The sequence below is a fragment of the Salmo salar genome, chromosome 23 (assembly GCF_965601325.2).
Source record: "Salmo salar chromosome 23, fSalSal1, whole genome shotgun sequence".
Taxonomy (NCBI): Eukaryota; Metazoa; Chordata; class Actinopteri; order Salmoniformes; family Salmonidae; genus Salmo; species Salmo salar.
Window position 1 is genome coordinate 28,028,030 of NC_138313.1, and position 26,614 is coordinate 28,054,643.

The 26,614-nt window shown below is 38.9% G+C and overlaps 1 protein-coding gene across 1 annotated transcript in view; it reads left to right on the forward strand.

Moving 5' to 3' along the window:
• Positions 1-3,008: 3,008 nt before the first annotated feature.
• The window catches only part of LOC100286605 (cytosolic carboxypeptidase 6), a 471,389-nt gene continuing 447,783 nt past the window's right edge, over positions 3,009-26,614 (forward strand). Inside the window, exons 1-2 of the mRNA XM_014169493.3 lie at positions 3,009-3,112; positions 4,371-4,493. Of these exons, the coding sequence (XP_014024968.1) occupies positions 3,070-3,112; positions 4,371-4,493 (166 nt within the window). The 5' untranslated portion in view covers positions 3,009-3,069. The remainder of the gene's footprint in view (positions 3,113-4,370; positions 4,494-26,614) is intronic.

Genomic DNA, 26,614 nt, shown 5'->3' on the forward strand with positions numbered 1-26,614 from the left:
TCTATCCTAACTCAGATGCCGGAGAGGAAGGAAACCGCTCAGGGATTATACCATGAGGCCAATGGTGATTTTAAAACAGTTACAGAGTTTAATGGTTGTTATATGAGAAAACTGAAAACATTGCAGTTATTCCACAATACTAAACTAAATGACAAAGTGAAAAGAAGGAAGCTTGTACAGAATAAAATTCCCAAATTCCCTAATTCATGTTTGCAATGAGGCACTAAAGTGAAACTGCAAAACATTTGGCAAAGAAATTAACTTTATGTCCTGAATACAAAGCGTTATGTTTGGGGCAAATCCAACACAACACATCACTGAGTACCACTCTTCATATTTTGAAGCATGGAGGTGTTATGGGTCTTCTTTTCATTGGCAAGGACTAGAGAGTTTTCTAAGGATATAATGAAGCGGATTAGAGCTAAGCACAGGCAAAATCCTAGAGAAAAACCTGGTTCAGTCTGCTTTCCAAAAGACGCAGGGAGACAAATTCATCTTTCAGCAGGACAATAACCTAAAACACAAGGCCAAATCTACACTGGAGTTGCTTACCAAGATGACATTGAATGTTCCTGAGAGGCCTAGTTACAGTTTTGACTGAAATCCTCTTGAAAATCTACGGCAAGACTTGAAAATGTCTGTCTAGCAATGATCAACAACCAACTTAACAGAGCTTAAAGAATAAAAAATAAAATAATGTGCAAATATTGTACAATCCAGGTGTGCAAAGCTCTTAGAGACTTACCCAGAAAGACTCACAGCTGTAGTCGTTGCCAAAGGTGATTCTAACATGTATTGACTCAGGGCTGTGATTACTTATGTAAATTAGATATTTCTGTATTACATTTTCAATCAATTTGCAAAAAATTTTAAAAATATGTTTTCACTATGTCATTATGGTGTATTGTGTGTAGATGAGTGAGAGAAAAAAATATTTAATCCATTTTGATTTCAGGCAGTAACACAACAAAATGTGGGCAAAGGCTTCGAACACACCAACAGCAAAATAGTACGCAGCATCATCTAGATATGTATGCAAAAAAAGTTCAACATTCACCTTCTGCTACCATTTCTGTCAAGCAGTCTACGCATACAGTTTGACGCATACGTTCAATAAATCCCATGCATGCACCACACCGAACACACTGCAACTGCCTCTGCAATGCAATGCTGCAAGGAAAACGTAGCGTTTCATTGGAAATGAATATAATTCTGGTTTACCAAAATGCAATGACGCTGTCGGTGTGATCGAAGCGTAAGTCATGGGGTATGAATACTTTCTGAAGGCGCTGTGTATGCACAAGGACGACTTTTAATAATGTCCACTGAAAATGTTACAAAAACACATGGAATTGCCCGTCCACAGTACATTCAACGAAACATGTAGGTCTACAAATGGAACAGCAAAGACAACAAACGTTTAAAATGTAATACATTATTTTGTTTCTTGTCTCAAAGTAATTTCATTGAACATCAGTCAAAAAAAAATCCAGCACCATGGAGCCCATTAATTGGCTAGAGTTAAGGGATGACATACCATGAAGGACAGTTATTACATTTTCAATTTTAAGGAAATATTGCACAGCAGTTCTTTATCATTAAGAAATAATCATGCCATCCTAGCTGTTCAGTTGCCTGTAGCTTGCCATTAAATATGATCACAGGGAGAAAAATCCTTTCCCTACTCCCAGCCTTATTCAGTTTCTCCTGTTACACAAACCTTAAAACCTGAAAAGTAACAACAGAAAGTCTATATGTCTCTTGCTCTGGAGTCTTATGGCCATTCATTTGATGTAGCTAATACTACTACTACTAATAATAATAGATTGGATTTATATAATGATTTTCTACCAACTGAGGTACTCAAAGCGCTTTACATAATAGGGGGAAACTCACCTCTTCCTCCACACATGTGTAGCACCACCCTGGGTGATGTACAGCAACCATTTTGTGCCAGAACGCTCACCACACATCAGCTATCAGGTGAAGAGGTGAGGAGTTATATATGCCAATTAGGAAGGAGGGGGATGATTAGGTGGCCATTATGGACTGGGGCCAGGTTGGGAATTTAGCCATGACACTGGGGTTAACACCCCTACTCTTACGATAAGTGCCATGGGATCAGATAATATAATAATAATGGAAAGAGAATAGGGTCAGGCTTGATTGGCTTGATGACATATGCTCCGATTGTCTACAAATCCTCATGCTTTAATAAATCAGTGGATAATTTACAATCACAGCCAACAGTGAGCGAGAGATATTGCATTTCATGCTACATGTTTAGGCTCTGAAGCCTACCATGTTCTCTATGTTAGCTAAAAAGAGGAGAGAGGACCATACATTGTTCGTTTAGATTTTCAAAATAGGCCTACTTCCACTGCCAGAGATAAAAAAATATATATATATTTCTTGGACCCCATTTCCACTGTCCAAACAAATGGAATAAACCATAGAGATCCTATTAAATTACTAGAGAGGCTATGTCATAAACTCTCAGTTTCAAAATGGGGTGAAATGGCAATTTCATTGCAGTACTGAACACAATTTCATTGTAGTATTAATTCATGAAATTATTCAGTGACAGTCAAAATAACTCTTCAATATGCATATTCATGAGGATAGAATAGTATCTCAGAATACAGATGGTTGACATCAACAACCCTCATCGAATATTCAAAATATTATTCAAATAACGAGATATCCACCAATCCAAATATCCACCAAATAGCCACCAATTCAAATATCCACCAATCCAAAGAGAGAAATAGATGTCGGTCATGGCTAGAAGGGATTCAGCTTTTGTCAAATTAAAGTCCGATTTGACTTTTCGTAGCAGGTTAGGATAATTAAAGTAGCAGGTTAGGAGAAATAGGTTAAGGTTAGGAAAAGGGTTAGGGTTCGCTGAAATGCAAAAAAGATCAAATTTGGACGTTAATTTGACAAAAACGGAATTAGTTCTAGCAATGACCTTTTACTGTATGTCAAATCAAACCTCCTCCCTTAGCCTCACGCTGCGTTGCCGTGGAAACACTCAGCCAGCGTCATGCGCTGGTGTGTTGTGCAAAAATGGAAAGGAAGATGGAGGAGAACGTGAGAGACGTCGACACTGGTGTGTAAATACAGTAGTGCTAGCTAGATACCTCCACAGTACCTATATGAGAGTGCATAGCAGGTAGCTGCACATTTAGTTAGTGCATGAGTCTGGACTGCTGCATCACTCACCTAGACCGACGCGTCATCGTTTGTGAACATCAACATCTAGCTAGCTTGTTAGCTAGCTAACCTTCTAGTTATTGTAGCTAGCTAGCTAACGTTAACGTTCCTAGTTTAGCTACATGCGATACATAATACAAGCTAGTATCATCAATATTAAAATGTTCAGCAAATTGAACTGTTTGCCGTGAACATTCTGCCTGGACGGGTTAGCTACTTGCCATTCAGTTTATGCTGTTTTGCTATGAGTTTAGCTAACAGCTAATTTTAGCTAGCTAGCTCTGGTCCAAGGCGTCGTTCTGCTGTACTCAACGAACGACGTCCAGGACCAGCGTTAGCAAATACTTGATGTCTGTTGCAGCAACTGGCAGTGGGAGGAAGTAGTGGCTACCTATGTCTATTCCCTCTGTATCTAGCTATGGTAATATTATGGTAGTGGGTACACATCATTGTACGGGTTTTAATTAGTCTACAATTACAATATTTGAGTTCATAGAGTTAAATCCTAATCCACATCATGTGTAACATCCATGGCATGGCATGGTATTAGCTACCTAGGCTGTACTGTAATTAAATGCAACACTATCAGTGCGACTTGATTTATAAAGTGAGATTATTATCTATTATTAATGTATTAGCTGCAGTTAAAGGACAGTATGTTCACTTCAAATGGCATAGGCTATTTAACCACCTGCTTCAGCACCTGTCAACAAGCAGGGCCAAGCACTTGTAAGACCTGACTATAGGCCTAGCTGTTTATTGTTGTGAGGTTTACGCTAGTAACATTCCATTTGTTTACAATAGTGAAATGTCTGAAGTTACCAAAATAAATAATTTATCACACCTTTTTGTTGCTTTGAGGTTTTTATTTTGTTCTAATACATGTAGACATATTTCTGCAAGGATACTTCAGTTAAGGCTTTGCCAACAGTATGCCTTATTTACTATGCATAAGGCAGGCATGGACCAATGGTCCCTTTTCAAACCTCAGCTAGCCACATGCATGAAGAAACTTTGTCATATCTACTTCTGATTCAATTGAATATAAGCCTTAATATAATATTTAGCCCATGTGATAACTTAAGAATAGTGGGGTGTTTAATAGAGCTTAGTTCAGATTAAGTGGTTTGACAAGTGATATGTGGTTTTCCTAGGCAGTGAAGCTGGAAGAGAGGAAGCCTTAGTGGGCAATGTGAACAAGCTGATGGTTACTCCAACAGGATACACAGGAGTTTCACGGAAAAGCCACCTTGTCTTTGATGCTTGCTTCGAGAGTGGTAAGTACAAACTGAATGAGGTCTAATGTCAGAGTTTACTACAGTGACATTTGATACATTTGTACTTAATATTTGTAAATATATCCACAGACTAGGCTTATTAGGCTAATTTGGAATTGTATTTTACCTAGCTTAATTAGTTATAGGCTATGTAAATCTACTTTGGATCACAAAACAATCCAGTGTTATCAAGCTATTATACAACGGGTGGGTCTAATCCTGAATGCTAAATTGGTTAAAAATGCATTCCAGCCAGTGTCTATTCCACAAGTTAACACCGGCTAAATCTATGATGACATTACTATCGGTCCCTCAATTTAAAAAAGGCAGTATATGGCAAAGAGATGGTGGGATTTAGGATATAGTAAATCATGTATATAATGTAGGCTATGCTTGCTCATACAAGGCAGGTTGACAGGTTGTTCATTACCAGATACCATATTTCTGGGTATTGCACTACATTTTCAGCTACAATTGTTTCTTGTTTACTAATATACAAGAAGACCCACACAAACACAAAAAGGTAGTTTTTTAGTGCGATCCTCTCTGTCTGATCCTCCTTTACAGATCTTATATACTTTAGTTACAAAAGTATTATTTTCCTTAGATATGTTTCTGTGATTTGAATTGCATCATATCAAAGCAATGAAATTATGTTAATATTGCCTTTATGTTCTCAATTATTAATACAAGCAGAATATTCTATACATCAATTAGGCCTAAATCATCTCTTTGATTGTGTCTTTTAATGGTTAATCATATATAAAAAAAGGGTAAAAAAAAAATTCAAAGGCTCTATGTGAGTCACTGCTCTTTTAGCTTGTCCATCTTCCTGGTTGAAGACTGTAATTAAACAAGTTCATATGTTCCAGAATGCTTTGTAAATGGCCTTTGTTTAGCACTTTTCAACCAAATGAATGACACCACAATGAAAATAAAGTGCTTTCCCCTGTGACAAGGTCAAGTGGGCAGCAAAGAGAGCGGCTTTGGGCTGGAGTGACAGTGAGTCAGTGGGCCTGTGGAACATTCACAATATCATTCTCTGCTGGGAGATTAGGTTCAGGGTCTTCAACAGATGATACACAGTTTTCATATTCTTGACAGGCAACCAATTTTTGGCTGTGCAAAGATGAGATGTTTAACCTGTGTTTCTATTCTGTTTGGTTCAACTGTCAAAGGATAGACTTTTTAAGTTGATACATTTTTTTGTTTGTAATTTGGATACAGTTTGAGACTTCTGAGAAGATTCTCTATGTTTTTCTCCCAGACGTCAAACTGAGAAAAACAGGCAATTATAGGTTTATAAGACACACTTTTTTAAGGTAAGCTTAAACTACCAAATGGGACTGTCAATCAAATTAAATTCAGATGATAGCGGTATTACTACAATATAATATATATTATTGTCCGTCACACCATCGCACCACATAACAGGTGAGAGGTTTGTCAGTTAAGAGATAAACAAAGAGCTTCTAAGGATCGCGGGAGCCATGAGGATTAAAGGATATGTCTTAAACTGAGTGTTACGCTAGATCCAGAGTTATGAATGAGGATAAAAACGGCTATACATGTGGGCTGTCAAGGGGAGTGAATAGAGGAGAGGGTAGATAAACATATGTTTTAGTAGGTTGATATGAATAAATAATCAGGAGACTTTTTATTTTATTTGTACGTTTCCCTATTTTCCCAGATGACATGCTCAGAGGACCTCAGACATTGATTAATGGGCGTTAAGCTCCCAGACGGAGATCAGCTAACATATATGACATTACCCAGATGTCTCTAGGTCTGAAACTTCTCCTGAATGATTTATGGAATTGATATTAATCTATTTCCAGTAAATGCATTACCAAAGTTGGAAACGGAGAGGAATTGATGTTACTGCGCTAATGTCATATTAATGTCCTGTTGCTATTTCAATGAAGCAACACAGCTAGGCTAAATGTTTTTAACCACTTGTAAGCCAACAGGACTGAATTAGTAATTTGTCACATCAGTGGTCATACTGTATGTTGTCTACAGTGTATCTGTCAATCAGTTTTTTTTAGGGCTTAGCCCTTACTCTGTAAATAATTGGGGTTTGATTTGTTGGTGGAATTGAGAAACAAGGAGGACTATTCATAATACATCCATTTGGCATTGCATACCTTGAGTAGCAACACACATTCAACGTCAATGTGTTTACGTTGAAGAAGAATGCCTTTCATATTACCAAGGTGTAAGCTTATTTCAAACATGTCTGGTTGTTTGTCATACTTACTAAGAGGATTCAAGATCAATATCTATTGTTAATGTAGTGCTTAAATTGTCCCTTTAGGCAGTGTTTACACAGGCAGTCTGATTCTGATATTTTGACCATAATTGGTGTTTTGACCAATCAGATCAGATCTTTTGCCAATAATTGGGCAAAAGATCAGAATTAGGCTGTCTTTGTAAATGCAGCCTTAGAGGACATCCATATCTAGACAGTATCACATGGTAAAATAACTAGCATCCACATTCCATCCAGTCACAGTGATATCTGTGAATGTCTCACATTTCCAATTCATGCATATGTCAGGCCTGTATGATACGACACTGACAGGAAGAAAATTAGAGTACCCTCATAGAGGGTACTGTATGGATCACATGCATATGCCCTCCTCCAAGCTATATTGTAACGGACATTCATGTCAGTAAAAGTCAATTTTACTCTCCTCAAACATAATGTACTGCCTGAAACATGGGAATTCAAGCACACATATTTCTTTGAATTTATGCAGAGATATCACTCAGCGACTTTCATGCTGCCAATATTGCTGCTTTTTTTGTAGGACAGCTGTCAGCATGTTGCATACGTTTTAGAAACTAGAGATTTTATTAGATTTTATTATCCCTGGTAATAAATTCTAATTGGTTTATTAAAACAGACTATGGCAATGTAAGCTGTTTACTAAAGGTATAAACACCTAATTTACATTTAGATGAGAGATTCAGTTTCTTGTCAACCATATGCAGATTAGGTCAGTGGTATATCTTTTCATAGGCATTGCAGCCCACAGGTCTGAGTCACACTAAAATGCTTCAGCAGTCCTCCATTTGCTTTTTAAGATAATACAAGAAAATTACCTCCATTATGCAGACTTTGATAGTACAGAAACATAATGACTATTTCCTCAAGGAGTCATTAAAACCATATTGATGGTCCTGTAGATATAGAGGTATGAGAAACAATATGCACATTCCAGAGACTCCTATATGCTAATTGAGTTTTAATAGTTATAATTATCTCTTTAGCTCCTCAATTTCATTTTTGTTACGGATGCTTATTAATCAATGGGTTTTTATTTAGAGAAAGGAACATATTTGTATCTATAATTACGTGGACCTTTATCATTAGTTATACAATGTTTACATGGAGAAATGAAATGTTTGTCTCTTTGACAGTTATTTTCTATCAATGTCAGACAGAAATATGGCATTGCTTTAATGTGAAAGTGTGATTAGTGCTTGAAACAGAATTCTTTACATTGGGAATATTAGTCACCAATCACCAATCATATGTGCTCACATTTCCATTAGTCTTACAAAGAAGCAGAAATAATCTAACAGTCAAATTATAAATAAATATTCTATACAGTAAATCATTTCCCAGAAAACAACCTGTGCATCCATCTGTGCACATTCAGGATTTAGCTAAAACATACTGTAGCCTATATATTTTTGAAAATCTTTCCTTTATATCAACTAATTCCAACATCTTTGTCGTTCAGCAAACTTTGTATTTTGGTAAACAGATTTTTGGTAAACAGTTATTTCCCCTTGTTTAGTGCACTGGTTTGTTGTAGACCTATTGTAAGTAAGTGCTGTTTTTATTAAGTATTATTCCTCTTTCCATTGGTACAGTCATGTTAGTTGAGGTGATTAGTAATAAGTCAGGTTAAGAGAAAGACAGAGGCAGGGACATTATGATGGTATGCCAAAGTATAGGGTGAAAGTCTGTCACCGGTCTGGAAGAAAAAGTGATTTATCAGGTCTAAACAGATGCTCTGTTCATAGACCTGGATGTGCTAGTGAGTGTTTTTGTATTTTCTATGCAGATAACTTGAGTCCACCACTGTATCCTCTGCTGTAGGAAGCCATTTCCCTTCACACTTCATCAACCGTCTTACCTGCATGCGTCTGCGTTCTCGTTCACCATTTTTATGGAATATCAGGCTGATGCACCCCATCACATTTGGGCTCTGTCCAAATCCTGTGCAGATGGGCAGCCTTACTTGCTAGTGTTGTTTTTCCTGCTGAGATAACACTGAATGTAGGAAGGGGCGACAGGGGTTTCCTTCCAAAAGATGTAAAGTTCTGTACCGGAATTTTATTCAAATTTGACATTTTGTGTTTCTAACCATTTGTGATGGAAATGTTTTATCCAAACTTGGAAAGTGAATCTAATTCATGCAAGTTTTACATGACTATAGTGTAACAGATAAAATGTTTATTATTGTGTACTGCTGACTGCTAAATGACATCAAAGAATGACAAAATAAGACCAAATGATTGTGTACAAATCGTTTTTTAAATGGAAGTTCTGTTCTTTATGATACCGATACCTCTGAAAGGCCTACTAAATCTGTTGAAGTAGTCTAAGAGGAGTAAGTAGCATGACATAACTCGGGACAATCCCAACTTTTTGTTCACAAATGTTTTCTTAAGAATAACAAGAGTTGAAATATGTATTTATATAGACCAAAGAATCAGCTATTACACCATGGAAAAGAACAACCACTTAATACATTTTTTTTCTCCATATAATGCACTTAACTGGATCGCTTTTTATATTTATTGTCCAACAAGTGTTTAAAGCCCTGATTGTGTCATTCTAACATTATATTATTCAAATATGTAATGTAAATCTCCAAACAACTTTTTGTTTAATTTTATGCCACTGTATTATGCTCCTGGGCTAATTTCATTAGCATTTTGGCATGTTTTTCTAGATTCAGAACATAAAACTAGATTAATAAAGGAAACATGATCCTTTATGTCTAACACAGCAAATACTTTAATAGTTTTAGCATATATTTTAGAACAGTGATTAACATATTTTTTCTGAATATTTACCCCACAAAAAATCTTAACCGGCTTAGCAACTAGCAACAGAGTTGACAAGCCTCTGACGGAGTTGAAAACATACTCAAAACAGACATACTCAAAACTCTGTTTTCTAAAAATAAGTTCTGTACCAACATTTGTAAAATATGAAAAAATATTTATTTACATTTCCCCAACAAAAACATAACCTTCCTATCAGATCTTTCAGCACTCTGACGGAGTTGACGTGTGACGAAAATCTGACGGAGTTGATGTTTTATGGAGTTGACAAATTGCATATTTTCCTTCTTTATTGAAGTGTTATACTACATAGCAATTTTGTCTAAAACCTAATTAAAATGACTTTTTAAAATATTTTTACATTTTGTGATATCGAATTACGATCTCGTCTCTTTGCTGCAACTCCCCAACGTGCTTGGGAGAGGCGAAGGTCGAGTCATGCTGACGACCGAAGTCACCATTCAACTGACGACCGAAGTCAGCCTGCAGGCGCCCGGCCAGCCACAAGGAGCCGCTAGAGCCAAGTAAAGCCCCTCCGGCCAAACCCTCCCCTAACCCGGATGACGCTGGGCCAATTGTGCACTACCCTATGGGACGCCTGGTCACGGCCTGTAGTGACACAGCCTGGGATCGAACCTGGGTCTGTAGTGACGCCTCAAGCACTGCGATGCAGTTCCTTAGACCGCTGCGCCACTCGGAAGGCCCCAAAAGGAAGATATTTGAACCAAAATTATTATCTTATCTTTATAAGGGAGATGGAGTTGACAGGTTATGGTTGTGACCATGGTAATATCAATAATGTTTGTTTGAATCCATAAAAATGTTAAAACTTTTAGTGGTCTTGTTTCACTACATGTAATCAGGAGATGAAGAAGGGTCTCTCATGCTATACTGCCCTGCAAAGGCAAAACACAGTAACAACGTTTTCTGATAAATCTGACTTCAAAGTATTTTTCTGTCTAGACAGACAGCAATTTCTGATACTCCATGATAAATTCTGATCCACTGGCTTGTTCCTGTGTCAGGAAACTAAGTACCACACGAATCAGATAATATTGTTGACCAAATGTGTACTTACTGCGTTTTGCCTTTGTAGGGCAGTATAGCTGACCCTGCTCATTTTAGTAACTTAACTTCAAGTAGAAGTTTACCTAAAATCATACATTGAAACTAGTTAGGTGGAGATTGCCTTCAAAATTGTGTCATGTGACATGTCTTTTGCACTACTAGCTCTGCTCTGTTGTCAGTCAAAGAGCGATTGAGAAATCTGCAAATTGTAGACTAATTCTTTGTATTATTGAAAGCGTACGGTCGAATTAGCTATTTTTTAAATCAAAAGTACTACTGGTTATGAGTCAGGAAATGTGTACTTTTCCACCTAAAACTATTGTGATTATTTTATATTATTATTTGATGTGTCTGACTGCAACAACAGAGGAAAAAGGTAACAACTGTGCATGTGCACTCTCGTGGGGAATCCCTTTACGTAAAAACTGCACGCAAGGCGCTTATTCACAATCATATATTTTTTGGGGGGTGGGAATCAAACAAGGTAGCCTAGCATTACAGATTAGTTATACAAAGTAAACCACAACCTACAGGGAGGTGGGGGTTACAAATACACAATAGACCAGACTACAGGCAACCAAATAGGCCTACCCGAGGTGGTTCCTGGGGCCATGTATTTCACGCAAGGTTATACAGTTGTTAAAAGCATGAAATGTTGTCATGCAAATAAACCATGGCTAGCCAACACATCCGACATAGGAGTTTATGATTATGAAAAAAGCGAGTAGACCCGATCCTAAGTAATTAAAATGCAACAACACCTTTAATTTTTATTCTGTCTATTCTGCAATGTAATATGACACAATTGCTGTATATTACAATGTAAGGTGACACAATTACTGTCTTTCCCCTCAACATATGCTAACCGGTAGAGCGCCTAGGCTACAACACAATAAGATCAATTCGAACTGTAGTGATTAGACTACATACCTCTGCAAGCTTGCTTTGACGCTATCTCATCTCAAAAGTACCTCTGTATTTTGGCACGGCACCAGATCCAGTCCATGGGAATACAGAACATACAGCTGTGTTTTTGAGTTTTCTTTTGTGATTTGTTCCCATCATTTCCGATTGTATGTCTCTTTCACAGTCGTCGTCAATGAAGTGCTTACTACATACACACGTAGATTTGCAAGTTTGGCTGTAGGAGGGTTTACATCGTATTTCCTGTTATTTATCGCTATTAGCCATATTCTGCATCTTTCAACAGTAAAATGTTGTGCCTTCTTCCCTTGATGTATTATATAAAGTGCAGCCAGGGACCGAACACCAGCTTGCTCTTTCTGCCATCGCTTCGGATTTCCACTTTTCAGAACTAACTTTAGGCTACCTATAATAAGTCTTTCAACTTTTGCGCCAGCTCCTTCGCTCCAAATAAGGGCATACAGTATACAATGCCTTCAGAAAGTATTCATACTCCTTGACTTATTCCACATTTTGTTGTGTTGCAGCCTGAATTTAAAATTGATTAAATATATTTTTTTCTTTCACCCGTCTGCACACAATACCCCATAATGACAAAGTGAAAACATGTTTTTAGAAATGTTTGCAAATTTATTGAAAATAAAATAGAGCAATATCTCATTTACGTAAGTATTCACACCCCTGAGTCAATACTTTGTAGAAGCACCTTTGGCAGCAATTACAGATGTAAGTCTTTCTGGGTAAGTCTCTAAGAGCTTTCCACCCCTGGATTGTGCAACATTCTTCAAGTTCTGTCAAATGCGTTGTAGATCATTGCTAGACAACCATTTCCAGGTCTTGCCATAGATCTTCAAGTAGATTTAAGTCAAAACTGTAACTCGGCCATTCAGGAACATTCACTGTTTTCTTGGTAAGCAACTCCAGTGTAGATTTGGCCTTTTAATGTCCTGCTGAAAGGTGAGTTCATCTCCCAGTGTCTGGTAGAAAGAAGACTGAACCAGGTTTTCCTCTAGGATTTTGCCTGTGCATAGCCCCATTCCGTTTCTTTTTTATCCTGAAAAACTCCCCAGTCCTTAAAGATAACAAGCATTCCCATAACATGATGCAGACACCAATATGCGTGAAAATATGGAGTGGTACTCAGTAATGTGTTTTATTGGATTTACCCCAAACACACTTTGTATTCAGGACAAAAAGTTAATTGCTTTGCCACAGTATTACTTAATTGCCTTGTTGCAGGTTAGTATTGTTGAGTAACTGCAGTGTTGTTGATCCATCCTTCTATCACAGCCATTACACTCTGTAACTGTTTTAAAGTCACCATTGGGCTCATGGTTAAATCCCTGAGCGGCAACTGAATTAGGAAGGACTCCTGCATCTTTGTAGTGTTTCGGTGATTTGATACACCATCCAAAGTGTAATTAATAACTGCACCATGCTCAAAGGGATATTCAATGTCTGCTTTTTTTTTACCCATGTATCAATAGGTGACCTTCTTTGCGAGGCATTGGAAACCTCTCTGGTCTTTGTGGTTGAATCTGTGTTTGAAATTCACTGCTCGACTGGGGGACCTTACAGATAATTGTATGTGTGGGGTACAGAGATGATGTAGTCATTCAGAAATCATGTCAAACACTATTATTGCACACAGAGTGAGTCCATGCAAATAATTATGTGACTTGTTAAGCAAATATTTACTGCTGAACTTATTTAGGCTGCCATAACAAAGGGGTTGAATACTTATTGAATCAAGACATTTCAGCTTTACATTTTTATGAATTTGTAAACATTCCTAATAACATAATTCCACTTTGACATTGTGGGGTATTGTGTGTAGGCCAGTGACACAAAATCTACATTTAATCCATTTTAAATTCACGCTGTAACACAACAACATGTTGAAAACGTCAGGGGGTGTGAATATATTCTGAAGGCACTGTATACTTATGTTTATTCTTGATGATTAAATTATTTCCAAGGGCAAAAATTGTGTAATTGTGTATCTGCCAATAAACATTTAATGGATTTGCTCCTTGGATTTTAAATCTTGCACAGTAATGATAATAGATGAAAAAATATTTTCTCAATCGACGAACAAAATAAAACGGTATAAAATGGGTTTATGGGATTCTGCAGAGAGATTACTAATGAGGATAAATTCTATGGAAAATTCCTTCACTGTTCAGTGCTTTTTTTCTGAGCTGTGTACAGAATCTGTCTTGCCTTATCTTCTCTCAGAAGTGTTCATGTTGAAATTGCAGGGCCCATCAACAGGACGAGTGATTACAGTCAGAGCCAAAGCAACATTTTGAGGGGGAAAAACAAAACAGGTGCCAAACGAATGCTGGGGGAAAATGCAGTCAATCTTGTCAGAAGATATTTATATACTCCAGAGTACCCATGAATCAAGAGTAGGGTCTTCATTGATTAAAGAACAGGGAAACGTTTCAATAATCAGTACATTTGCATAGCACAAGTGGCTTGGAGAGGGCTGAGCTACAGTGCCACTTCTAATGTCCTGTTGTTGGTTTTATTCCAAGACTAAAAGGTGATTAAAACATAACATAGGGGAAGGCAGTTGGCAAAACGTGTGTTTTTCTGCTGAAATGGAATAACCTAACATAAAAGGGAAATCTTTAGTTTTTAACGATAACAAAGTGCCTACCCCGCCACTGTTTTGGTAAACAGCTAAGGGATGGGGCTGGAGAAAAGTAATCACTCTCAAATTCATGGACAGAGCAAAGGATTCAAGTACTGACCATCCATGCTATCAAAGTTATAGTTTTAACTATTATTATTCAAGCTCTGTAAAGATCTTGCCAGACAGTCATTTTTAAGTCGATTTAAGTCAAAACTGTAACTACTCCACTTAGGTTCATTCAATGTTGTCTTGGTAAACAACTCCGGTGTATATTTGACCTTGTGTTTTAGGTAAATGTCCTGCCAAAATGTGAATTTGTCTCCCAGTGTCTGTTGAAAAGCAGACTGAACCAGGTTTTTCTCTAAGATTTGGTGCTTAGCTCTATTCTGTTTTTTTCATCCTAAAACACTCCCTAGCCTTGCCAATGACAAGCATACCCATAACATGATGCAGCCACCACCATGCTTGAAAATATGAAGAGTGGTACTCAGTGATGTGTTGTGTTGGATTTGCCCCAAACATAATGCGTTGCATTCAGGACAAAAAGTACATTTATTTTCCACATTTTTTGCAGTATTACTTTAGTGCCTTATTGCAAACAGGATACAAGATTTGGAATATTTATATTCTGTACAGGTATCATTCTTTTCACTCTGTCATTTATGTTAGTATTGTGGAGTAACTACAATGTTGTTTATCCATATTCAGTTATCTACTGCACAGCCATTAAACTCTGTAACTGTTTTAAAATCACCATTGGTCTCATGTTGAAATCCCTGAGCGGTTTCCTTCCTCTCCGGCAATTGAGGTTGGAAGGGCGCCTGTATCTTTGTAGTGACTGGGTGCATTGATACACCATCCAAAGTGTAATTAATTACTGCACCATACTCAAAGGGACATTCAATGTCTGCTTTTTTTTTTACCCATCTACCAATAGGTGGCCTTCTATGTGAACCATTGGAAAACCTCCCTGATCTTTGTGGTTGAATCTGTGCTTGAAATTCACTACTCAACTGTGGGGTACAGCAATGCGGTAGTCATTTAGCAATCATGGTTAACACTATTATTGCACATAGAGTGGTGAATCCATGTAAGTTATGTGACTTGTTAAGCACATTTGCACTCCTAAACTTATTTAGACTTGCCGTAACAAAAGGATTGAATAATTATTGACTCAAGACATTTCAGCTTTTTGTCAAGGCTCGGGGTAAGATGCAGACAGTTTCGAAGTAACACAAGTTTATTACAAAAACAGGGTGGCAGGCAAACAACAGGTCAAGGGCAGGCAGAGGTCAGTAGTCCAGAGCAGAGTCCGAAAGGTACAGAACGACAGGCAGGCTCAGGGTCAAGGCAGGCAGAATGGTCAAAAACCAGGAAAGCTAGAAAACAGGAACTAGAGACAGACAGACAAGCACGGGAAAAAACGCTGGTAGGCTTGAAGGAACAAATCGAACTGGCAACAGACACAGAGAACACAGGTATAAGTACATTGGGGATAATGGGGGAGATGGGCGACACCTGGGGTGGAGACAAGCACAAAGACAGGTGAAACAGATTAGGGTGTGCATTTTTCATTTGGAATATATATAAAAAACATAATTCTACTTTGACATTATGGGTTATTGTGTGTAGATCAGTGACACAATCTTAATTTTGTCCATTTTAAATTCAGACTGTTACACAACAACATTTGGAAAAAGTCAAGTTCTGTGAATACTTTCTGAAGGCACTGTTTATATAAATAATTGAACAGTCTAGAAATATATGTAGTACTCATGATCACTCCAAAACCGCCATAAAACAGCCAGACTACAGTTTGCAACTGCACATGGGGACAAAGATTGTACTTTTTAGAGAAATGTCCTCTGATCTGATGAAACAAAAATAGAACTGTTTGGCCATAATGACCACCGTTATGTTTGGAGGAAAAAGGGGGAAGCTTGCAAGCCGAAGAACCCCATCCCAACCGTGAAGCACGGGGGTGGCAGCATCATGTTGTGGGGGTGCTTGGCTGCAGGAGGGACTGGTGCACTTAAACAAAATAGATGGCATCATGAAGGAGGGAAAATTATGTGGATATATTGAAGCAACATCTCAAGACATCAGTCAGGAAGTTAAAGCTTGGTCGCAAATGGGTCTTCCAAATGGACAATGACCCCAAGCATACTTCCAAAGTTGTGGCAACATGGCTTAAGGACAACAAAGTCAAGGTATTGGAGTGGCCATCACAAAGCCCTGACCTCAATCCAACAGAACATTTGCGGGCAGAACTTAAAAAGCGTGTGCGAGCAAAGAGGCCTACAAACCTGACTCAGTTACACCAGCTCTGTCAGGAGGAATCGGGCAAAATCCACCCAACTTATTGTGGGAAGCTTGTGGAAGGCTACCTGAAACGTTTGACCCAAGTTAAACAATTTAAAGGCAATGCTACCAAATACTAATTGAGTGTATGTAAACTTCTGACCCACTGGGAATGTGCTGAAAGAAATAAAAGCTGAAATAAATCATTCTCTCTAATATTATTCTGACATTTCACATTCTTAAAATAAAGTGGGGATCCTAACTGACCTAAGACGGAATTTGTACTTGGACTAAATGTCAGGAATTGTGACAAACTGAGTTTAAATGTATTTGGCTAAGGTGTATGTAAACTTCCGACTTCAACTGTACTTCTGATATTTATCGTTGGATTATGTTTGTAATTTTTGGAAGTAATCTCTTTTCACAGTCACATGCAAGCCATTCCACATTGGCTATACTTGGGATCCATGTTTTAACTTTTATATAAGCTTCTGTGACTGGGTTTTCAAGCAGAAGATTTTGCCATGCAGTAACACGTATGACTCTGATGTATTGAGAGCATCTCTGGCCTCTCCGTCTCCCTTACTTGTCCTTGGTACTGGAGCGGCTTCACTTCCCAACACATTAAATGGGCTTTTCACTTTTTCCTTTTTGCGTTTTTTCTTCTTTTAAGCCAGGAGGAGAATATGGAGATTCATTTTGGCCTGTCAAGTGAGTGTCGGCTGGACTATTCCTTTTGATTTATTATATTTATCAACCATTTGTAAGTGTAATAGTTCATTTTGTATTATTATTTTATTTTTCTATGTCCATTGCCTGCTTTCTCTTTCTCTTTCCCGTGGACTCTTTGGTCAATTGTATTTCCTTATATGTCCCATTTGATACCTAGTGAGTGTGGTGTCGTTATATAGGCATGACCCTGAAGGAAACATCCCAAGACTAAGGTGCCACGCTTAAGGAGGCACATAGCTTTGTAGCTCTGGAGATATGGGCAGCCCATTGCGTATAACCAAGTGTCACAGCGTGAGAAAATCTTTGCCAATCCCTTCGCTTAACTCTCAGCTGTAGGAGACACTTAATTTTGCACAGGTGGGTCATTCCACGAAATGGGTGCATTTTGCATCCCTTTTATATTTTAAGTAGTTATTATGCACCAATATTGAATTTGAAAAGCCTGTTATATTAAATTAAGTGAACTTTAATATAGACCACATGGAGAATTCAATATATCAGTTTTGTATTCTTTACTTGCTCTATTTTCTCATTGCTTGTTTGAGCAGAGCAAACTTTCCTTCAAGAGTCATCTAGTGTCATAATATTTGCAAACTACAGTAGTCTCAGTTATCATATGTGTCTTTGCCATGCCACTGAGCGAGGCAGGGGAGGTGATATCAGGGTTGTGCAAAAGCAGAGCAAATGAAACAGGCGATAATCCTGTCTGACATTCCTCGCCTGCTGCACTTGGTTTCATCTAATCAGAGAGGGAACACATGGCCCAGTTTGCTGTGGTTTCAGGCACTTCTCCTGGCAGATGTAGTACAAACATCTTCAATACTTTGAAAGTTAATTGTTGATTGCTGAGATACATAGACATATTGAGCTGGCATCTCTTGTTCTCAAAATGTCACAAAATGCTAGTCATCACACAAAAGTTTTGTAAGATTTGTAGGATAAATGTTGAAACAAAATATTCCTATTGCTGGCAACTTTTCCCACTACATGGTGGAGCTTTAGCGATAGGAAGAAAAGGTTTTATGGAGTTAATTTATGCGTATGATTTTGTAATGCAACAGTCGTGCACTTTATTGTCACTAATGCTTTGCTCATGTAGCCTAGTTAAAGCATCTTACATTAGGTTAATGTTGGTTTGCTTCCCTTTAGTGTCGACATGTGTTTGTGTGCACATACTTCTGTCTTTGTTGTGTGTTTGGCTGTGATCAATCATGTATTCGTTCTCTCTTAATTATCCAGAGATGGAGGTATGGGGATTGTGGGCCGCTGAGTCATAGTCCACAGGGTCCAAGCCATGCTTATCCATCTCTCAGCGATAGAATATGTTGTAAGTGAAAATGAAGGCTACACACTTCTATTGCACATTTGGTGTGTGAACGCAGGGCTCCAATGATGTAATTAATTTTCAAGCAATCCCTATGACATAAAAACAGTTTCAAGGCAGACATGTCATTTTTCATCTGAGGCAAGAGGATGCAGTTTGTGAAAATGGCAAGGATTTGTAACATTTTACCAGTTCGTGTTTTTTAAGCTGCCTCGGTTATTTTTCTGATTTATTTATAATTCCTTCCTGAGATGAGCTTCATTCATGTGTCAGGTTTTGTTTGATTTCACAAATTCATGCACAGAATATGTTTGCAAAGTGAAGTGCAAAATATAGACTGGAGAGGAATTTTGATAGAATACATGAGATTTTGATACTGACAGCTGTCTTGCACTTTTCAGAGTAAACAACATTAAAATGCACACCACATATTTTCCAGGAGCTCTTGCAAGGGAGGTTTAACAAGATCTCATATTGAATGTAAGTTTGTATCCCCTTTTGAAATAATCAAGTTGAAGATGCATAGAGACTTCGGAATAGAAGACAGCATCTTTAGCCAAGTACAACTGCTTTCAGTGGATTTCATTTGTTTGTGATGACCAGTTGCTTCAGGGTAGGTAGAGATTTGACAGAGCTTCCTACCAGGGTAATGACTTTAGATTGTTTCTGTCTTCCCTCTGCCAAACACTGTGCATAATGTGCAGGCAGGGATCCGACAGATTAGGAGAGAAGTGAAGCTATTAGACAATCATATTCTCAAAGGCTTGGCTATAATTCAATGTCTGCTTCTACAATATTCATTGATGGGGCAACCAACTATGAATGTCATCTTGGTAGAAATGGTATTTAAGCACTAGAACGATTCTTTCCTGATTCATTTTGGCACATGAGGATAGTAGATGTAGGCCTAATCAAGATTCAGTTGAAATCAGAGGAGGCTGGTGGGAGGAGTTATAGGAGGACAGGATCATTGTAATGGCTGGAATAGATTAAATGGAACAGTATCAAACATATGGAAACCACTCATTCCATTACAGCCATTACAATGAGCCTGTCCTCATACAGCTCCTCCCAACTGCCTCCTCTGGTTGAAATGTGCAAGGGGCAAACTAATCATGATTTGCAAGTGGTATAGGTTAATATGCCTATCACAATGATTGTTATGACTAGACTAATTATTTATCCGATTTCCCAGTAAAACATTGCCATGAAATGCATTACAGACAAGTCAACAAATTGATTTAATATTATCTGATTTTGACATGAATAGCAAATACAGACATAAAAAATCTCTGTAGCCAAAATATCATGGCAGACATCTTTCTTTCTTAAGCAAGCCTGGCCCTTCACATACATACAGTGCCTTGTAAAAGTATTCACCCCCTTGGCGTTTTTCCTATTTTGTTGCATTTCAACCTGTCTTTTAAATTTATTTTTTATTTGGATTTCATGTAATGGACATACACAAAATAGTCCAAATTGGTGAAGTGAAATTAAAAAAAATAACTTGTTTCAAAAAATTATACAAAATAAAAAACGGAAAAGTGGTGCGTGCATATGTATTCTCCCCCTTTGCTATGAAACCCCTAAATAAGATCTGGTGCAGCCAATTACCTTCAGGAGTCACATAATTAGTTAAATAAAGTCCACCTGTGTGCAATCTAAGTGTCCCATGATCTGTCACATAATCTCAGTATATATACACCTGTTCTGAAAGGCCCCAGAGTATGCAACACCACTAAGCAAGGGGCACCACCAAGCAAGCGGCACTATAAAGACCAAGGAGCTCTACAAACAGGTCAGGGACAAAGTTGTGGAGAAGTAATCATCAGGGTTGGGTTATAAAAAAATATCCAAAACTTTGAACATCCCACGGAGCACCATTAAATCCATTATTAAAAAATGGAAAGATTATGGCACACAACAAACCTGCCAAGAGAGGGCCGCCCACCAAAACTCACGGACCAGGCAAGGAGGGCGTTAATCAGAGAGGCAACAAAGAGACCAAAGATAACCCTGAAGGAGCTGCAAAGCTCCACAGCGGAGATTGGAGTATCTGTCCATAGGACCACTTTAAGCCGTACACTCCACAGAGCTGGGCTTTATGGAAGAGTGGCCAGAAAAAACAAGCAAACATGTTTGGTGTTCGCCAAAAGGCATGTCGGAGACTCCCCAAACATATGGAAGAAGGTACTCTGGTCAGATGAGACTAAAATGTCGCTTTTTTGCCATCAAGGAAAACTCTATGTCTGGCGCAAACCCAACACCTTTCATCACCTCGAGAACACGTTCATCACCCCGAGAACACCATCCCCACAGTGAAGCATAGTGGTGGCAGCATCATGCTGTGGGGATGTTTTTCATCGGCAGGGACTGGGAAACTGGTCAGAATTGAAGGAATGATGGATGGGGCTAAATACAGGGAAATTCTTGAGGGAAACCTGTTTCAGTCTTCCAGAAATTTGAGACTGGAACGGAGGTTCACCTTCCAGCAGGACAATGACCCTAAGCATAGTGCTAAAGCAACACTCGAGTGGTTTAAGGGGAAACATTTATATGTCTTGGAATGGCCTAGTTAAAGCCCAGACCTCAATCCAATTGAGAATCTGTGGTATGACTTAAAGATTGCTGTACACCAGCGGAACCCATCCAACTTGAAGGACCTGGAGCAGTTTTGCCTTGAAGAATCTGCAAAAATCCCAGTGACTAGATGTGCCTAGCTTATAGAGACATACCCCAAGAAACTGGCAGCTTTAATTGCTGCAAAAGGTTGCTCTACAAAGTATTGACTTTGAGGGGGTGAATAGTTATGCACGCTCAAGTTTTCAGTTTTTTTGTCTTATTTCTTGTTTGTTTCACAATAAAAAATATTTTGCATCTTCAAAGTGGTAGGCATGTTGTGTAAATCAAATGATACAACCCCCCCCAAAAATCCATTTTAATTACAGGTTGTAAGGCAACAAAATAAGGAAAATACCAAGGGGGATGAATACTTTCGCAAGCCACTGTAGGCATCACATTGTGAGAGATTTGTCTCTTCAAAACACTTGAAAGGATTTTTTTTTTGTGAGCGATGAGATGCCTCTGTGGGCTCTGTTGTGTTACCAGAAAACCAATTTGGGACTGCCCACTGGCTGTGAATAAGGGCTATTTGAGTATTTGAGCACTCTCCTTCCAATGAAAGGGAAACTTTGCATTCGTCTTCTGAAGAATGGTAAATCTGCGCTCTGCTCTTGGCAACCACTGTTGGGATCTGCACTTCCTGCAGTGTTGAAGAATTCGTAGCCAAAACGGCCTTCATCAAAACATTTTCCTGATAAAAGATTTTTGTAAATTGATATATCCAAATTATGCATTTTCACTCACATTCGATGCATTTTATACAGATTAGGATGTCTGTGGATGGCATCGCCTTTCTGGTATTTTTGAAAATATGGTATTTGTTATTTATTTTTATTTATACGTTTTGACTTTGTAATATATATTTATTGCTTTGTTGCTCAATTTTTCTCTTAAGTAATTGCACCATGCTTGGGTACAGCTTGCCAGAGTGATTGCACAAAAACCTGATACTCTGCCAAGCCTTTTGAATGGCTTTCAGTAGAGCTTTTTTTCCTGCCCTTTCATTTTTGTGTAAAGCTGGCTGTGTATTGACAGTAGCAGCACTTTGTGTAATTCTCCAGATTGAAAATCTGTTTCACCATGACAGATTTCCTCAGTGTTGTTCCTGACGGTTGGAAACTATACTGGGATTTGCAGACATCCTCCTCCCGACTAGCTCAACTCTCAGATTCACTCTGATTAACTTCAACCTCCCCTTCTTAACTATGGACCAAACCAATTAACACACAGTACTGGAACAGGTGCAGGTAAAACAAAAAAAGATAAATATTTGCTAACAAAATCATAGTAGTGTTTGGCCTGTGACCTTGACTCTGAGGGTAGGTCAAGAGTCACTTACTGACAGATTAGCCCCTCATTGGGCACCCTGCCCCCTCCTCTTCTATTGGAAAGATTTGTTTGGTTTCAAATGGAAGGGCAGGCATAAAGAGAAAAACCATCCTAGTAGTTCACTCTCATGTTGTCTCACTTGCATTTTCAGTGAAATCTTTCTAGTTTTTTTCTTCTGAGCTATTGGAGTGGCCGTTGATTCCTAGCCTCCCTTGTTTCTCCCTTTTTGTCTTGTTAACTCCCTGTGTTCCTGAACTCATTACAGAGCAATAGGCCCTGAGCGCTGAAGTGTGCACCCAGAGGGAGCAGTAACTGTAAATAACCAGGACTGCAGGCTTCCCGATAACATGTTACCAAGATGATAACAGCCCTTCTTAGCAGTCCTGTTGACCTTCTCCTTGCCTTCGGCTCGCAAAGGACCCTTCAGCTCTCTCTGTTTTTATCTCCAAACTCTCTGCAGGAAAGATTATTCTCCTGTGTTCTCCTGGGAGAAGAAGAAGCAAACAAAACAACAGATAAAACAACAAAGAACCGACTGGACTGTTGTCCCTCTGCCAAAGCCTCTCCTGTCCTTTGTAGGCCTCCACATAATTAACTTGTAAAAAGATAGCATGAAATTGGAACAGACTTGTATTTACTCTCTGAAGAGACCACCACTGCACAGCACTCAAAATGATAAGAGAGAAAAAACACGACCAAAACAAAAACAATGCACAAGCTTACTAAAGATTCCACTGGTAAAGCATGATCCTTTAAGGCTTCAGAAATCGATAAAAGTAGAGATGATCATTTTGAAGTGCTTTTACAGGTTCATGTCAGTGAAAATGAAACATTGCTCCTCTAAGGTCACTTGAGGAGGATATATCTCATTGGAAAAGTTCAGTACTAGCTTGATTTGAGCTTGTGGGCAAAAACTTTGGCTGGCTGAGATTGATAATACAATTAAGACAATTTTACTAAGCATGCATCACTATGACCCATTACCACACCAACTGCTCTGGATGTAACATATTTGATTTAAGGTCTTTTGAAAACGATTATAAAAGGGCAGAGAGAAAATGTTGTCTCTTTTGAATTTACAGGCCTCTCCATCATTTGTGCCAAATATGTGGATGGCATATCTCACTGGTATCCCCAGGCTGAGACATTTTCATATCTGTTGAGTTTGCTGGTGTTCAAATGGTTTCATAAAGAGATGGTATTGTTTACCTATTCTCTCTTGTTCAGATGTTCTCATTTTTTCACATACAGATTAATTTTTCGTTTTAGGGTTGTCTCTATTTCAGCGAGGCATTCCCTTAATGCCAACAATTTAATATAGTTTTAACAAAAAAGTTATTTAAATTCACTATGTTTTGACACCTGTTACAGAGTTTGGTTGAACTTGGAGTCACCTCTTTACTCTGGCTTGGAGATTTAATGATAAGAAAAAAGGTTTTTAAGAAGTCATGAAGCAAGATATTGATGTTTTCTCTGTGACAACTTGCCTTTAGACACCGGAGGAAAAGTGCAAGGACAGACATTTTGCTCCAGGTCTAAACTGAGACACCTCTGCTGGATGGAATCAATTCCGTCTTTATCAGTTGTCTGTACCCTGGAATTCCCACACCAGGGGCAAGCTGATGTGTTTTCCAATAATGGAGCGCATAGCAAAAATAAGCTTAAAAGGTTCACACTCTCATGTCCCTTTTAATTTCCAGTGCAGCTTGTATCACAGAGGAAAGCCCAAGAGAAGGATAGAGGGATGTCTTTGTCCAGCCCAGTTTATTTAGTTTCAAATTTGCAGCATGATTTTTTAATTTTGATTCAGTTGTCTGTGCGACGAGCTACTATATGTACTGGTGCTTTGTACCAATAATACATTAAGTCATGACTATATCAAGCAATATTCAGCAAGTTATTGATATTGAATTGATTTTAAACACTTCAGTCTATTTGTCTTCATGTGTATAATCAATTTCCATTCTAAAGCCTTTTATGCTATTTCATTTCAGACATATGTTATCCTTTTTATTGTGCTGTGAGGAAAAGTCTGGGAGAGCAAAATGTTGTGGTAAATGTTTCTTTCTTATTGTAGTTTTAGGCTGCCATAAATTGAAGCCATCACAAGGAAAACCCATAAATCAATAATCCAAATAATGCATTTGAAAACAACTATCTTCATTACTATGGCTCTGTTGAACAGAGCACCCCGGGCATGCTGCATGATACATCTGCATGGGAGAGGCACACAGGCCATCCATTCAGTGCAGCTGCAGATTGTCCCATTGTGTGGGCTGAGCACTGAATGCTCTCCCTTGTACCTGCGTAATGGAATTAGATTAGCCATGTTTTCTCCTGTGAGTCCATGTGTGAATGACCCTCTGCTTGTCTTGCCCATGCACTGGCTGCCATCTTGCACACTTCTGCAGTTACAGGGTTTTCAGCTCTCATGTTACTGTCAAATGAAGTGTGACATTCATCATTTCCTATGTATTTCTATGCATGAAATTCAGCAACTTGCATAAATACCTTTTTTTTAACAAAGCATGTATAAAGCATGTATAAAACCAGTTTACCAGTGTAAAATAGGGACCTGGTGTCACGACACCGACGGATGGTGGCGCCCCTCCTCGGCCGGGCGGAGCTCGGCGGTCGTCGTCGCCGGCCTACTAGCTGCCATCGATCCTTTTTTGTTTCACTTTCTGTTGGTTAGGTCTAGGTAGGCACGCACCTGTTTTGGGTTAGTTATTAGTAGGGGGGGTTATTTAGTTTAGCGTAGATTGTCTGTGTTTGTGCGTGATTATGTTTCTTGTTCGTTTTGTGTGCTTGAGGAACGTGTGCTGGTTTTCCTCTGCCTGTGGTTGGTTTCTTTGTGTTCACCACCGCAGAAGTATTTAAGGGCTGCGTCCCTATTTTTTGGCGACCATATCTACTTTCTGGAATAAAGAAGTGTGGTCAAAAATTCTCTGTCTCCTGCGCCTGACTCTACCTCTCCTGCTTTCTTGAGCCAGCCCGTGACACCTGGTATCAATAATAACAGAAGAAATGTTGTAGGAGGCAGGCAGGCTCAGGTGCAGAAGTTATTCTTTCGTTTGTATGATGCCAGTGGTCCAGAGTCGAGACGTGCAATATTTACAAAATAATCCAAATATATATTTTTTATAATTAGATAAACTTTTCAATTTCACTTCGTGAAATGTAAAGGCCTTGGAGCAGGCAACCCTGTCTACCTCATTTAGGTTGGGCTATACCAGGCTAAAATAAGTCTCCCATCACAATTACCAAAACCAATCTGCCAAACAAGCCAAAAACAGGCGCTTACTGTCAGGACTCAGGCTAAGATCCAGATACAGACACAGGAGGCCGATAGTACAAGTCTCAGAGTTTATTATAGTACAAGGGGCAGGCAAATCAGAGTCAGGCAGGTACAGGACGGCAAGCAATTGATAGGTCAAGGCAGGCAAAGAGTCGTAATGTCACGCTCTGACCTAGGAGAGCTGTGTTTTCTCTGTTTAGTTAGGTCAGGGTGTGATAGGTGGGTGGGCATTCTATGTTTTGTTTTTTCTGTTTTGTCCGGGTATGGTTTCCAATCAGAGGCAGCTGTCTATCGTTGTCTCTGATTGGAAGCCATACTTAGGCAGCCTGTTTTTCCCTTTGTTTTCGTGGGTAGTTGTTTTCTGTTTTGTTTAAGTACCTGTCAGAAATGTCGGCTGTCATTTTGTTTATTTTGTAAAGTGTTAGATTTTTCATTAAACTTCAAGATGAGCACTCAACACGCTACGCCTTGGTCCCCTTTATCTGACGCCCGTTACAGAACTACCCACCATGATTGGATCAAGCGGCGTGCCCGGGCAGAGATGGATACCTGGTCGATGGAGGATTGGATTGAAAGGAGAAACTGGACTTGGGGCCAGGTAATAGACAGGTATCGTAGCCTACCTGGGAAGAACGAGAGGCAGCCCCAAAAAATGATTTGGGGGGGGGGGGGCACACGGGTAGTTTGGCGGGGCCAGGGGTGAGACCTGAGCCAACTCCCCGTGCTTATTGAGGTAAGCATGTGCCTGCCTCTCGCACTCTCCCTCCAGTGCGCCTCCATAGCCCAGTACGTCC